The sequence below is a fragment of the Thalassophryne amazonica genome, chromosome 2 (assembly GCF_902500255.1).
Source record: "Thalassophryne amazonica chromosome 2, fThaAma1.1, whole genome shotgun sequence".
Taxonomy (NCBI): domain Eukaryota; kingdom Metazoa; phylum Chordata; class Actinopteri; order Batrachoidiformes; family Batrachoididae; genus Thalassophryne; species Thalassophryne amazonica.
Window position 1 is genome coordinate 90,187,957 of NC_047104.1, and position 15,320 is coordinate 90,203,276.

The following is a 15,320-nucleotide window of genomic DNA, read 5'->3' on the forward strand; positions in this document are numbered from 1 at the left end:
CCCCTGGCACAGGTGGTACAGGCCCGGACATACTCCCGGACGTCGGCTTCCAGAGACGCCCACCAGAACCGCTGCCAAACATCTGCCACGGTCCTTCGCAAACCCTGGATGGCAGGTGAGCTTAGAACCGTGACAGAAGTCCAAAACTGCAGTCCTAGCGGCTGGTGGGACATACAAACGGTTAGATGGTCCACCGCCGGGGTCCGGGTGACACGTCAGGGCCTCCCTGACGATGTTCTCCACATCCCACGTCAGTGTATCGACGATAGTGGACTCCGGGATGATGTTTTCTGGTGGCTCCGACAGCTCCGTTTTGACTTCATCTTCATGCACCCGGGACAGTGCTTCTGACCGCTGGTTCGTGGTCCCGGGGCGATAGGTGATCCTGAAGTCAAAACGTACAAAAAATAGAGACTAACGGGCTTGCCTGGGGTTCAGACGCTTAGCGGTCCGAATATACTCCAGGTTCCGATGGCCAGTGAAAACCGTGAATGGAACCACGGCTCCTTCCAACAAGTCAATCAATCAGTCAACTTTTTTCTTATATAGCGCCAAATCACAACAAACAGTTGCCCCAAGGCGCTCCATATTGTAAGGCAAGGCCATACAATAATTATGAAAAACCCCAACGGTCAAAACGACCCCCTATGAGCAAGCACTTGGCCACAGTGGGAAGGAAAAACTCCCTTTTTAACAGGAAGAAACCTCCAGCAGAACCAGGCTCAGGGAGGGGCAGTCTTCTGCTGAGACTGGTTGGGGCTGAGGGAAAAAACCAGGAAAAAGACATGCCGTGAAGGGGGGCAGAGATCGATCACTAATGATTAAATGCAGAGTGATGCATACGGAGCAAAAAGAGAAAGAAACAGTGCATCATGGGAACCCCCCCACAATCTACGTCTAAAGCAGCATAACCAAGGGATGGTCCAGGGTCACCCGATCCAGCCCTAACTATAAGCCTTGGCGAAAAGGAAAGTTTTAAGCCTAATCTTAAAAGTAGAGAGGGTATCTGTCTCCCTGATCTGAATTGGGAGCTGGTTCCACAGGAGAGGAGCCTGAAAGCTGAAGGCTCTGCCTCCCATTCTACTCTTACAAACCCTAGGAACTACAAGTAAGCCCGCAGTCTGAGAGCGAAGCGCTCTAATGGGGTAATATGGTACTACGAGGTCCCTAAGATAAGATGGGACCTGATTATTCAAAACCTTATAAGTAAGAAGAAGAATTTTAAATTCTATTCTAGAATTAACAGGAAGCCAATGAAGAGAGGCCAACACGGGTGAGATATGCTCTCTCCTGCTAGTCCCCGTCAGTACTCTAGCTGCAGCATTCTGAACCAACTGAAGGCGTTTTAGGGAACTTTTAGGACAACCTGATAATAATGAATTACAATAGTCCAGCCTAGAGGAAATAAATGCATGAATTAGTTTTTCAGCATCACTCTGAGACAAGACCTTTCTGATTTTAGAGATATTGCGTAAATGCAAAAAGGCAGTCCTACATATTTGTTTAATATGCCCTTTGAATGACATATCCTGATCAAAAATGACTCCAAGATTTCTCACAGTATTACTAGAGATCAGGGAAATGCCATCCAGAGTAACGATCTGGTTAGACACCATGCTTCTAAGATTTGTGGGGCCAAGTACAATAACTTCAGTTTTATCTGAGTTTAAAAGCAGGAAATTAGAGGTCATCCATGTCTTTATGTCTGTAAGACAATCCTGCAGTTTAGCTAATTGGTGTGTATCCTCTGGCTTCATGGATAGATAAAGCTGGGTATCATCTGCGTAACAATGAAAATTTAAGCAATACCGTCTAATAATACTGCCTAAGGGAAGCATGTATAAAGTGAATAAAATTGGTCCTAGCACAGAACCTTGTGGAACTCCATAATTAACTTTAGTCTGTGAAGAAGATTCCCCATTTACATGAACAAACTGTAATCTATTAGACAAATATGATTCAAACCACCACAGCGCAGTGCCTTTAATACCTATGACATGCTCTAATCTCTGTAATAAAATTTTATGGTCAACAGTATCAAAAGCAGCACTGAGGTCCAACAGAACAAGCACAGAGATAAGTCCACTGTCCGAAGCCATAAGAAGATCATTTGTAACCTTCACTAATGCTGTTTCTGTACTATGATGAATTCTAAAACCTGACTGAAACTCTTCAAATAGTTCAAAAACAACAAGTGTCTCCACTCCTCCAGGGCCTCCTTCACCGCCAGGAGCTCCCGATTGCTGACGTCATAATTCCGCTCTGCCGGGGTCAACCTGTGGGAGAAATAGGCACAGGGGTGGAGAACCTTATCGGACTCCCCGCTCTGGGACAGCACGGCTCCTATCTCTGAGTCAGAGGCATCTACTTCCACCACAAACTGGTGGCTAGGATCGGGCTGCACTTTTGGGGAGGTCAGGGCTGTAAGGGGACCAACAACCTGACTATAGCCCTTGATAAACCTCCAATAGAAATTAGCGAAGCCGAGGAATTGTTGCAGCTTCCTATGGCTTGCTGGTTGGGGCCAATCTCTCACCGCCGCAACCTTGGCCGGATCGGGGGCGACGGAGTTGGAGGAGATGATGAACCCCAGGAAGGACGAAGAAGTACGGTGGAACTCGCACTTCTCGCCCTTCACAAACAGCCGGTTCTCCAACAACCGCTGCAGGACCTGACGTACATGCTGCACATGAGTCTCAGGATCCGGGGAGAAGATGAGGATATCGTCTAGGTATACGAAGACAAACCGATGCAGGAAATCCCGCAAGACGTCGTTTACCAATGCTTGGAACGTCGCGGGGGGCGTTAGTGAGGCCGAACGGCATGACCAGGTAGACCTAACGGGGTGTTAAATGCTGTCTTCCATTCGTCTCCCTTCCGGATCCGAACCAGGTGATACGCATTCCTAAGATCCAATTTCAAAAATATTTTGGCTCCATGCAGGGGAGTGAACACAGAATCCAATAGGGGCAACGGGTATCGGTTGCGAACCGTGATCTCGTTCAGCCCTCTATAATCAATGCATCGACGGAGTCCGCCGTCCTTCTTGCCCACAAAAAAGAAACCAGCACCTAACGGGGAGGAAGAGTTCCAGATCAACCTAGCAGCTAAAGAGTCCCGGATGTAGGTCTCCATTGATTCGCGCTCGGGGCGTGAGAGGTTGTACAGTTTGCTGGACGATTACTCAGGTCCCGGGATCAAATCAATGGCACAATCATACGGTCGATGCGGGGGAAGCGTGAGTGCCAGATCTTTGCTGAAAACGTCAGCCAGATGTTCGTTATTAGCCGCAGAAAAAGAACTCTCCGCTGGCCAGCCTCCTCTATCTGTTTTCTGATCTTATTTTGGCCCTGCTCGTGTCCATAGCTTCATCAGCAGGGGGAGCTGTCGTCACACAGAGCACCCTGGCTCTGGAGCGTGGGGAAGGCGGGGCTGCTTCGGACCGGGAAGGGAGAGGGGCGGTCTCGCTCCCGTCGACGTTCTTCCAGTCGGTTGTCTAAATGTATCAAAATAAATGAATCAATAAGCCCGTCTAAATCCCGCGGCTCATCTCTACCCACCAGGTGCTCCTTCAGGACCGAAGACAGTCCGTTTACAAAGGTGGCGCGGAGCGCTACCGCATTCCAGCCGGCCCTAGCGGCCGTGACGCAGAAGTCGACTGCATACTCCGCAGCGCTCCGACGCCCCTGTCAAATGGACAGCAGCAAAGTGGAAGCAGATTCGCCTCGATTTGGGTGATCAAACACCTGTCTGAACTCCCTTACGAACCCAGTGTATGTCGTCAGGAGCCGTGAATTCTGCTCCCAAAGGGCCGTAGCTCAGGCGCGTGCCTCACCTCGAAGAAAATTGACAACATAAGCCACCTTGCTGGAGTCTGATGCGTACATTATTGGACGCTGTGCGAAGACGAGCGAGCACTGCATCAAGAAGTCCGCGCACGTCTCTACACAGCCTCCGTACAGCTCCGGGGGACTTATGTATGCTTCAGGGGATGGGGGGGGGGGGGGGGGGGTCCGTTGAAGGACCACTGGAGGGTCCCTGTTCCGCAACAGGTTGGCAGGAGGAGGAGCAGCAGCCGCGCTCTGTGCACGTGCTTCCACCTGTGCGGTGAGAGCGTCCATCCTACGATTGAGTAGTACATTCTGCTCGGTTACCAAATCCAACCGAGCAGTGAAGGCGGCTAAGAATTGCTGCTACTCACCCATTATTCCTCCTGCAGAAGCCTGTGCACCTTGCGTCTCCATTGACTGTTCAACGGGTGGGTTGTGCCCCTCGGGGTCCATGACGTTGGCCGAGATATCCTGTTGGGGAAAGTGTAATGCACGGACCCACAACAAGGGGCGTAAATGAACGGTCAATAGATAATCCAATAAATATAATTTATTGCGGCAAATGTGCAAAACAGGTCGAATACTGCTTTTTTAGACAGTCAATCACAAGATACAATAAGTGACGTGTGGGCAGGCCCGAGGGTAGGAGACGCCTATCCAGAGAAGAGCCGGGGCCCACAAGGTTCCGCCGCCAACGAAGACCTGCAGCATACCAAAGCCGCTAAGTCTCAAGTCCCCAGGTGGCCTCTGCTTCCAGCTGTCAGATCCGGTACGGCTGGCAGGAACAAAAACAGGTTAAGGGTGGGTGTGTGAACACCCAGTAAGCAGTCAGCAAAACACGTTCTCACTGTAATAGGGTGGGAAAAACACCTCCACCATCTACACAGGAACACAGTTCGGGAAGAACCTGAAAGTACTGCTTATCCGGTTTGGAGTGAGGGGTGAAGACGTCACTCCTCCACTAACCACAAACCCAGCTCCCAGCTGACAGCAGTTAACAGGAACTCCTGCAAAAACTCAGAGAAAGAGAACACGTGCGTACGGCACAGTCAAACGGCTGAGAGTTTACCTGTAAGGTAAGCTGATATCTCAGCAGAGATGTGGTGTCTCCTCCAGGTTTTTATGGTGCAGTGATGATGATTGCTGACAGCTGTCAGTCCTGGCTCCTGGGTGGTAACTGCGCCCTCTGGTGCCTGAAACCCGACTACAGGCAGGGTGCCCTCTGGCGTTGGCCAGCAGTACCTCCTCTTCGGGCGGCCCACGCAACAAGTTGCTTATTTTTCACTTTACACTTTAATTACACAGTCTTAAACATAGTCATATTGTGAAGTTTTAATATTTTATATTTAATAACAAATGAATTGGTGTGATCTCGATACCCTACATTGTGAATCGTTCTTAATGCTCTTTTTTGAAGAATGAATAATGATTGCAATGTAGTTTTATAATTATTGCCTCAAACTTCAGTACACAGTAAGCCAAATAGGGAGCAACCAATGAACAATAAAGTATAAAGTGCTTTGCAATCAAGAACATGCCTCACCTTATTTAGTACTACAATACATTTTGACACTTTCTTTTGAATATGTTGAATATGAGCTTTCCAATTAATTCTTTCATCAATAACACCACCTAAGAACTTATTTTCTTTGGCATGCTCTATGATTACCCCTTGTATATTTAACTGAATTTGCACTTTATTGTAATTTCCAAATAACATTATTTTAGTTTTAGACAAATTTTGTGATAATTTATTAATATCAAACCATCTCTTTAACTTTATCATTCCATATGTAAATCGGACAATTATTGCTGCAGATTTTCTCCTGAACAAAACAGGTTTGTATCATCTGCAAACAGAACTCCCTTAAACAGATCTGAAAATTTACATAAATCATTAATGTACAGAATAAATAATTTTGGTCCCAACACAGAACCCTGAGGAAGCCCGCAAACGATGTCCAGATATGAAGAGCAGCAATCCCAGAGTTTAACCAACTGTTTCTGGTTTTGTATTAGTTTTTAATCCAGTTCAAAGCCACCCCTCTGATCCTGTACAGTTCCATCTTTTGAAATATGTTGTGATCTATTGTATCAAAAGCCTTTCTCAGGTCAATAAATAAACCTATTACTATTTCCCTTTGGTCCATATGACTACTGACCTTTTCTACTGAATCCGGCAGAGCCAGTGCAGTGGACCTACCTGCTCTAAAACCATATTGACTATCATCCAGCAAGTTATGTCGTTCTATAAATTTATCCAGTCTGCTATTGTAAAGCTTTTCCAATATCTTAGAAAACTGTGACAGTAGAGACACAGGCCTGTAATTTGTAAAAAGATGTTTACTACCAGATAAAGGTATCACTTTTGCCACTTTCATAGAGTTTGGAACAATTCCAGTTTGAAATGATTTTTCAAAAATATATGCTAATGGTTTTGCATTTTCAGTAATTATTTGCTTTATTAAAGACATATGTACATTATTATGATCCATTTTTACTTTTACATATACTAACTACCTTAATAATTTCCCTTTCATCTACTGGAAAAGAAACGTGTGGACTTCTGTCAATTAATTGCTGATTTTCCCATGGGGCTGTGTGAAATTTCAGCTGCCAGAGCTGGCCCAACATTAGCAAAGAATTTATTGAAACTATCCACTACTTGGGTCATGTCTTAATCATTTTTGTTCTTATACGTAAAATGCAACTCCAATTCCAATGAAGTTGGGACATTGTGTAAAATGTAAATAAAAACAATACAATGATTTGCAAATCCTCTTCAACCTATATTCAACTGAATACACCACAAAGACAAGATATTTAATGTTCAAACTGATAGAATTTTTTGTTTTTTGTGCAAATATTTGTTCATTTTGAAATGGATGCCTGCACCATGTTTCAAAAAAGCTGGGACAGTGGCAACAAAAGACTCGGAAAGTTGATAAATGCTCAAAGAACACCTGTTTGGAACATTCCACAGGTGAACATGTTAATTGGAAACAGGTGAGTGTCATGATTGGGTATAAAAGGAGCTCTTCACAAGCAAAGATGGGGTGAGGATCACAACTTTGTGAACAACTGCATGAAAAAATAGTCCAACAATGTTTCTCAAAAATTAAATTGCAAGAAATTTAGGGATTTCATCATCTACAGTCCATAATATAATCAGAAGATTCAGAGAATCTGGAGAACTTTCTACACGTAAGCAGCAAGGCCGAAGACCAACATTGAATGCCCATGATCTTCGATTCCTCAGACCGGCACTGCATTAAAAACCGACATCATTGTGTAAAGGATCTTATCGTGTGGGCTCAGGAACACTTCAGAAAACCATTGTCACAGGCATCATGTAAAATGTGATCAGACAAGCAATATGCTCTAATCGTTGTCCGACCCGACAAGTGCCATTTTTTTGGTTTAAAACGTTCACATTCGTTATTTATTTACATCACGTCTTGTGTTGCAACTCGCGAGAAAGCGTCTTCGGTTTTTCCTGCCACTCTCCACACAGTGGACAATCGGAAAACATGACAATGTGTGCGAGACCACTGTATGGAGTGTGTGTTCGTAGTAGAGGCTGACAGTTTTTGGGAATCCCATGGATCACGGGAATCCAACGGGATGGGAGTCAACTTTGCTGTTTATCACGTGATTGGGACTGTACGGGATTAAAAATTCACGGGAGCAGACGGGAGCGAGAACCAAGGTTTTAGGCAGCGAGCCATCCTGCTGTCATTTGAGCGGTCAGTTTTCAAAAAGACGCTGAAAAAATAGCGGGCGGCTTTGGTTAAAGCCGTCTAAAATTAAGACAGGGTCCGATCGATGCAGTCGTGTGTGTGTGTGAGAGTTGGCTGGCTGAGAGGGGGGGGTAGGGGCGCTGCCTTTATTTCTCTCTGGACTGTTCTGACTGTACGTCCTGTTCACACTGTGCGCGTGTCAGTGACAGTTACAATGAAATTATGACATTAAATAAATTGGTCAAAATTCCTTAAAATGAGAATATATGGATGAACAGAATAAAAATCACACACACGTGTGTTTTAAAAAAACCTGATGTGGAGAAACTCTGCAGTGATGTTCAGAAGCAGAAATCACATAAAGCAGCTGAGAACTCTGAACTTTAACAGGCTGTTATTTTCCACAGATATTTATTTTAGATGACTTAATGTAGTTGTTTAATGTTCAAGCACAAAACGTGACTGAGGAGGAGAATTAAAGAATTAAAATACAAGGTGCTGATTTTTATTTTTCAAAATTATTAGGCTGCAGTTTCATTTATTTCAAAGTAAGTTACTGCTTATTTTCAAAAATCACAAGTCACATCAGTCTGCATTGTTCAGTTTTTCCTGCACGTTTGTGCTTTTTTTTCCTTCTTTATAAGAGTTTGGTTTTTGTTTGTTCTACTATAAAGTTAAATGTTAACACTTTTCCTTATAGCAGTTCTTTAATTTCAGAAATGGAACAGAAACAACCACAAATTAAAAAAAAAAAAGTAGGAACTGTATGTAAAACGAAGATAGAAAATGTTGTTATATTCCCAGTTTCTCCACGCACACCCACAGAAGCCAAACATTCTTCCAAAGTTGTCTTGGTGGCTTCCCTCACTTGTCTTCTTCCAGCATGGACATTTAGTTTTTGAGAACTGCCTACCTGACACATTTACCATAACGTACCACACTGTTTGTATTTCTGAATGATTGATATAAATGAAGTCTAAGAAATATTCAGTGAGTTGGAAATGTTCATGTATTCATCCTCCGGTTATTTCCCAAGAAAACTGGCTGTAAATATTATTAACTAATTCTTCCATTAACACTAAACTGCCCTGTCCCAAGCTTTTTTTTCTTGGAAAATGCTGCAGGCCTCAAATGTAGGAATGGATATATATTAGCAAAAAATAAATAAAAATAAAGCTGATCTCACAAAACATGAAATATGTTGGTTTCATACAGTCTGCAGTTACAGAAATAGAAGACAAAGTAGGATCATTACGTGTCTATCACCACCACATTTTGAAAAACTATGAGATCACAGGACATGCGTTATTTATGTTTTGTGTCTTTTAGTGACTTTTTTGGATTAAGGCAATGTTTCCCTGTATTACCACAGATGAACTGTTTCTGTTGCCACATCGGAAATAAAACTGCAAAATTTTACCACCCACACAGGAGAGTGACAGTATTAACTTTTTCATGAAGTGATATGTCACAGAAAAGTAGATGTGATCAATATTTAATCTGAATCGCAGTCCCAGAAAATGTTGAAATATAATGATTTTTCTATTTCAGCTGCAATTCTTATGTTGGAATATTAAAGTTAAAGTACTTACAAACAGAAGAAGTATGACAGGTTTTTATTAAGTGACAAGTCAGAGCAAAGTATATGTGATAAATATTTAATCTGAATCTCACTCACGGGTTGTCCGGACAACCAGCTTTTCCTATAGGACAAGTAAACTGCCAGGCTTACTTGTCCTGTGGACAAGTACACTAAAAAGCTTAATGCCAATGCCTGTGTCAGTTAACACAGTTCGTTGCTACATCTACTGTATCTACAAGTGCAACTTAAAACTACCATGCAAAGCGAAAGCAATACATCAACAACATCCAGAAACGCCGCCGCGTTCTCTGGGCCCGAGCTCATTTGAAATGGACAGGCGCAAAGTGGAAAAGTGTGCTGTGGTCTGATGAGTCCACATTTCAAATTGTTTTTGGAAATCATGGACGTCTTACAATTTATTGATTTGAGACCATATATGCAGATAAGTGGAAATCTTACGTTATAATATTCAGTTTGTTAAACTTATGTTGATGTTCTTAAAACATCTCCACATTTATACAGACAATGAATGTGAGCTGATAAGTTTGATGACAGTTCAGTTTTGCTTGATTTTTTTTTTTTTTTCGTCACTTTTTCTCCATTTATTTATTTTTTGGCTGAGCAAAGGCTGACTTTCCTTGACTTCATGGATGATGCTGTGATATTTGCAGAATCGATGGACACTCTGACTGCAACACTTGAGATGTTGTGCAAGAAATTAGTGTTTGGGTTTGTGATTGTTCTGGATTGACTAAGATCCAGGCTTTTAATTACATACTGGACTTGGCCATCAGAAATGCGTCCAAAGTACTGAACTTGTAGAGACATTCACTTGTCTTGGGTCCTTCTTTGAGATCCAGAGATGCTTGGGATGAACTTATGGAATCATGATGCCACTGGACAGAGGTGTGTGGCGATTATGATAACTTTGCAGGTGAATGAAGGTCCAAGTCTTTAGTGTCCTGGTGCTATGTGTCATACTGTATGGTTGTGAGGATCTGAGGGTCAGGCTTCTAGCTACGATGGGCAGCACCGGGTGGTACCGCCCAGCACTGCAAATTTCCTCCCGGCTCTCGGGTTCAAATTTCCACTCCTACCCAGCACGGATTTTCCAAAAAATGAGTTGAAATGTTGCGGGAAAATGTACCAGTTCGATCGTATTTCAAGCTTATAGTGTTGTACTTTTGTTTTATTTTGCAATTTCAACCAAATAATTAAAGAAATAACAAATATATGTCTCGTTTTCTTTGTACCTCAGCCGCAAACGGCAGAGAGATCAGCAGTCAGCTGCTTTCAGCACTTAAAACAGATCAGAATGGAGAAGCTGTGCATCTCTCTTTGCTTTGACTTAAAGGGAAAAAACCTCCATTAAAATGTTGAGTGTCAGTGTCAGTAGATGTTGACACATTCAGAAGTTTAAGGTTTATTTTACAGTTTAAAGGCTTCCATTTCCAAAAAGCTCTGAGGAACAATGACAGTGAGGGGGAGGAGGAGGAGAGAGCATACATGGGGGGGTGGGGGGTGGAGGAGCCTCATTCAGCTCTTGCTCAAACAAGACAATTAGTAGTTATATTGTTTTTGTATTTTTTTATGTTGGAAAAAACTGTCATGACAGAAAAACTCTGCCTGCGTCACTGGATTAAAGAAGAAGAATAGAGCAAATGCTATATGCCCATCAAATATGAATGTGTTTTTAACCTTTTCAACATTATTTATTTTATTAACTTAAACTTTGACAGAAACATTATAAATGGCAAATATTCCAACATAATTTTTTTTTGTCGTCTATTTTTCTTGCTTTTAATGCATCTAAAATAGAGCTTGCCATTAACATTTTAGAGGTGTAACACCCTGTAGCTTCTGGGGGCTTTACACCCCCGGCCGTGAGCCGTGATCATGTAATTTACCCACCACTAAAATGGTTCTAGCCAGAACCCTGCTGAGGGTGCATCAATATGTAGGTCAGAATTATTAACTCAATATATTAAACTGTTTAGGTTTGGATTTTGTTTGAATGCACATACTTCTGCAACAGTTTAGGAAAATTTATTTTGATTTAGAGGTCCAACCATTTGTTATTCTCTGATATCCAAACTGCTTGATAAGACTGGCACCAATATGCAAAGAATTGCTTTGAGAATAGCATAAAAAAAACAAAAACTAAAGAAAGTGTATATAAGGAAAAAACTTTCAAACATTTATTTCAAAATATTTTTTGAAGAACATTTTAAAGTCTTAGGCCTGGTCTGTGTCTGTCTTTCACTTACTGCAGCTAAGATTTGGATGCTTGGAGCCGTCATACTCAGCTACCTTGCAACATATTCACATTCATTGTTGTTACTTCCTACACTTCACTTGGCTGCGGCAGATACATGCTTACTTTCTGGAGGTGGGGATGGACTGGTTATTTGCTGGGGTGGTTGCTATCCATGACCCAAGGCTATTCTATGATGTCATGGATGTGGCAAAGCGCAACACCAGCACATGCTTCAAGATCTGACCTTGTTCTTTCATTACATTACAGCAGGATTGGAAAACTTGAAACATTATTACTGGCCTAATGCTGTATATGTGTATGATCTCCTACAGTTTAATAACATACAGTATATAAAGATGTAAGATGATATAAAATGCTTATTTGTAGCACATGCTGCTGCTTGCCACCTATATCTGTTACACTAAGTGACTTTACCACTGTTTGCTGCATACAGGTGGAGCGGATCGTGGACAAGAGGCGGAACAAGAAGGGCAAATGGGAGTACTTGATCAGATGGAAGGGCTATGGAAGTAAGGAGGACACCTGGGAGCCAGAGCATCACCTACTGCACTGTGAGGAATTTATTGATCAGTTCAATAGCATGCAACTGCACACGCATAAGCGGCCCAGACTTCAAAAAATTCATGAACAGTCCCTTAATGCCAACCATCGACCTGTAACGGAACACTCCAGAGCTCAATCAGAAGCTCACAAGAAGAAAAGGATTTGTGTCCCTGTTGCTGGGGTCAGCATAGGACCTGTTCTACAGGTTGGAAGCGTGGCGACAGTACCTGGCAAAAAGCAGAAGAAAACCGGTATAGAATGTGGGAAGCACGTTTTAGGGGACAAAGTAAGCAAAGCCATGACTTATAAGGCTACAACATCAACAAGGCCCCTGGTCAGGGTTCCACATAATGGACTTCAAAATGGAGAGATGGAGCTGCTCATGCACAGGGCAGGAAAGGCCCACTCGCATAAACTGCCCTCAGACAGACAGGATGGGGAACTCGGAGACGTAGATACCAGTGGGCAACAGTTCACCGGTGAAGTAGGTAAGGTTTAAAAAAATGGAATGAAATACAAAAATAATGTGTACTGTGTGGTGGTTTTATGCATTTATATACATCATTTCTATTGATTATTTGCTTATGGGTACCAAATCAATTCTAACCACGACCGTACCTTGAGTTGAGAAAGTTTTCAGACCATTTAACTTATTTCAAACTGGTATTTGGAAAACCTATACTTAAGTGATTTAAATTACTTTATAAATTCCTGTCAGGCAATGCTCAGTTTCTTGATATAATGCTTTAAAAAACATAAATCAGTTCAGGTCAGAGTTGGGTAATCCCAGCTTCAGGGGGTAAAAGTCTAACCACATATTTGTTCAATCCACTCACTAAACCAGCTGATTGTAATAAGTTAAACTTTTCAGGCAGGTAGATGAGCTAATCAGTGAAATGACCTACTTTAGGTACATAGCTAGAAGCAATACATACAGGTGCATCTCAAAAAATTTTGAATATCGTGAAAAAGTTCAATATTTTTTGTCAGGTATTTCAGAGAGTAAAAGTTTTACATATTCTAGTTTCAGTACATAGAAACTAAAATGTTTCAATCATTTTTTTTTATTTTATTTTGGATAATTATAGCCTACAGCTCCAATTGGAGCAAACAGTCCGCCCCTAAAAATCGGTCCACCTTTTGCATCTGCACGTGTCATTTTGGACAACAGCAGCACGTCTGAGACTCTGAGTCTCTTCACCCAAAGCAATCAAATGGATTTATGGGATTATTAACCATCAGATGATAAAGGTAAAACTTCTTAAATCATTCTAAAGTGAGTTTTAAGCAGAAACAAGGCAGTTTTAAGCAGAAATGAGGTGAAATTACGTGACGCTTTGGAATGTCCGATGTGCAGTGAACGCATCAGCTAGCAGTTCGTTTAGCCACAGCACTCTGATCACTTCCACTGCCTTTTCTGATGAAATAATGCTGAATTTATGTGTAAATGATTGTTGTACAAAGCTTCAGATATCTGTCGCTGAGATAAATGACTGGAGTGCAGTTTGAAGCAGAAACAAGGTGATAATCAGTGAACCGCGTCATCAGGGGGGATGGAATTTTAGGGACCAAACCAGGAGAGCGTTCAGTCGGTGACACCGGGTCACTGGTTTATCTGTCCCCACTGCTGTTCCCCAGGTAGTTCTTTAGGTGACACAGACTTCACTTCTTTCCAGCTCCACTTGTGGATATTTGGGCAGCAAAAACCAAACTATTTCAGCAACTTGAAACAAACTACACTCACTACACTCACAACGATGTCATCATGACCTCATCATGTGAAAAATTAGGTCAAAGAGCAAATATGGTTGCACTCATTTTGTGTAACACAATCTGTTCTGCTTATGTTTATTTTCTTTTATGAGTGAAATATTTGTCTAATCATATAAATCTGAAAAAACCAGATGTGTGTCACCGTGGAGAACTCTTCTGAAAGGAAGAGATAGCACTGAATCTGTAACCTCAGTTGCTCATAATGAATAACATCATGTTGTTGGTGTTGTTAACAGTGTAATTTAAGATGTTCTTTTTTCTTCTTGTTGGTGGGACAAAGCACTGGTGTCATCCAGCTCAGGCTGAGAAATGCACCCAGGGCAGACAAACACTGAGGGACTTCTTTGAAAACCCTGAATTTAATCACAAGTAACTTTCACAATAAGGAATTCACACATTTCCAGGTGTCATGTTCCAAAACAAAGGTGTGGATAACAGTTGTGGATAACAGCTTTCAGCTGTGATGATGAGTCTACACAACGGGTCAGATTAAAAGACTTTATTTACTCTGTGTGCCACTTTGTAAAGTTCTAGATTCTGTTGCTACACTAATTCGCTCCACGTCGTATTCTCTATTTTTTGTGGACATATTACAGCACCATATACAGGCCTGGCATACAGTTGCGGTCCAAAGTTTACATACCCTGGCAGATTTATTTATTTATTTATTTATTTATTTATTTATTTACGGCCATTTTTCAGAGAATATGAATGATAACACAAAGTTTTTTTCGCTCATGGTTAGTGGTTGAGTGAAGCCATTTAATGTCAAATAACTGTTTACTCTTTTTAAATCATAATGACAACAGAAGCTACGCAAATGACCCTGATCCAAAGTTTACATACCGCTGTTCTTAATACCGTGTGTTGCCCCCTTTAACATCAATGACAGCTTGGAGTCTTTTGTGGTTGTTGTGGTCGAGGCTCTCTGATGGTAAAGCTGCCACTGAATATGTCTTGGACTTTATTTACATCAATTACAAAGAAATACAAACGGTATGGCACTCTATGTTAAATCTGTGTGGAGTAGACGGTTCTCAAAAACTGAGTGACTGTGCAAGAAGAGTGAGGAAAGCCACCAAGACACCAGAAGAAGTTATAGGCTTATGTGGCTGTGATTGGACAAATTGAGCACAGTGCAATTTGCATTTTGTATCATGTTATATAGCTTCTTGATGAAGTGGTATGGAGGAGGATTTTCTTCAAAAGAAAAACTGAAAGTTTAGCTACAAATTGCCAGAAGGTACATCTGAGTTGTAAGCCTAGATCTTATCTGTTTGGTGAAAGAATAGCCTCCTCTGCTCTACTCCACTATGAAGCTAAGATACAATCTTTGGAGTTTGGCCATGCCCACTTTTCTAGCTGAAATTGTGATGTCTTGGATCATCCAGATGATCTACAGTGCCCGTGACACTATTTCTGTAGAAATTGACTATTTGTACACAACATGGCCTTACTATTTGTGTGTTCATACAGTACATTCCAAAGCTCCTCTCGTAGAGCTCAAACTGCACAAAAACATATGAGACCATGACTACTCAGTAATTACTGTATAATGGAGCGACCTGGATGCC

At 42.0% G+C, this 15,320-nt stretch overlaps 1 protein-coding gene across 1 annotated transcript in view; it reads left to right on the top strand.

The window, feature by feature from the left end:
- LOC117526855 (chromodomain Y-like protein 2) overlaps positions 1–15,320 on the top strand; it is a 162,223-nt gene that overhangs the window by 63,743 nt on the left and 83,160 nt on the right. The window contains exon 2 of the mRNA XM_034188934.1: positions 11,864–12,461. Within this exon, the coding sequence (XP_034044825.1) occupies positions 11,864–12,461 (598 nt within the window). The remainder of the gene's footprint in view (positions 1–11,863; positions 12,462–15,320) is intronic.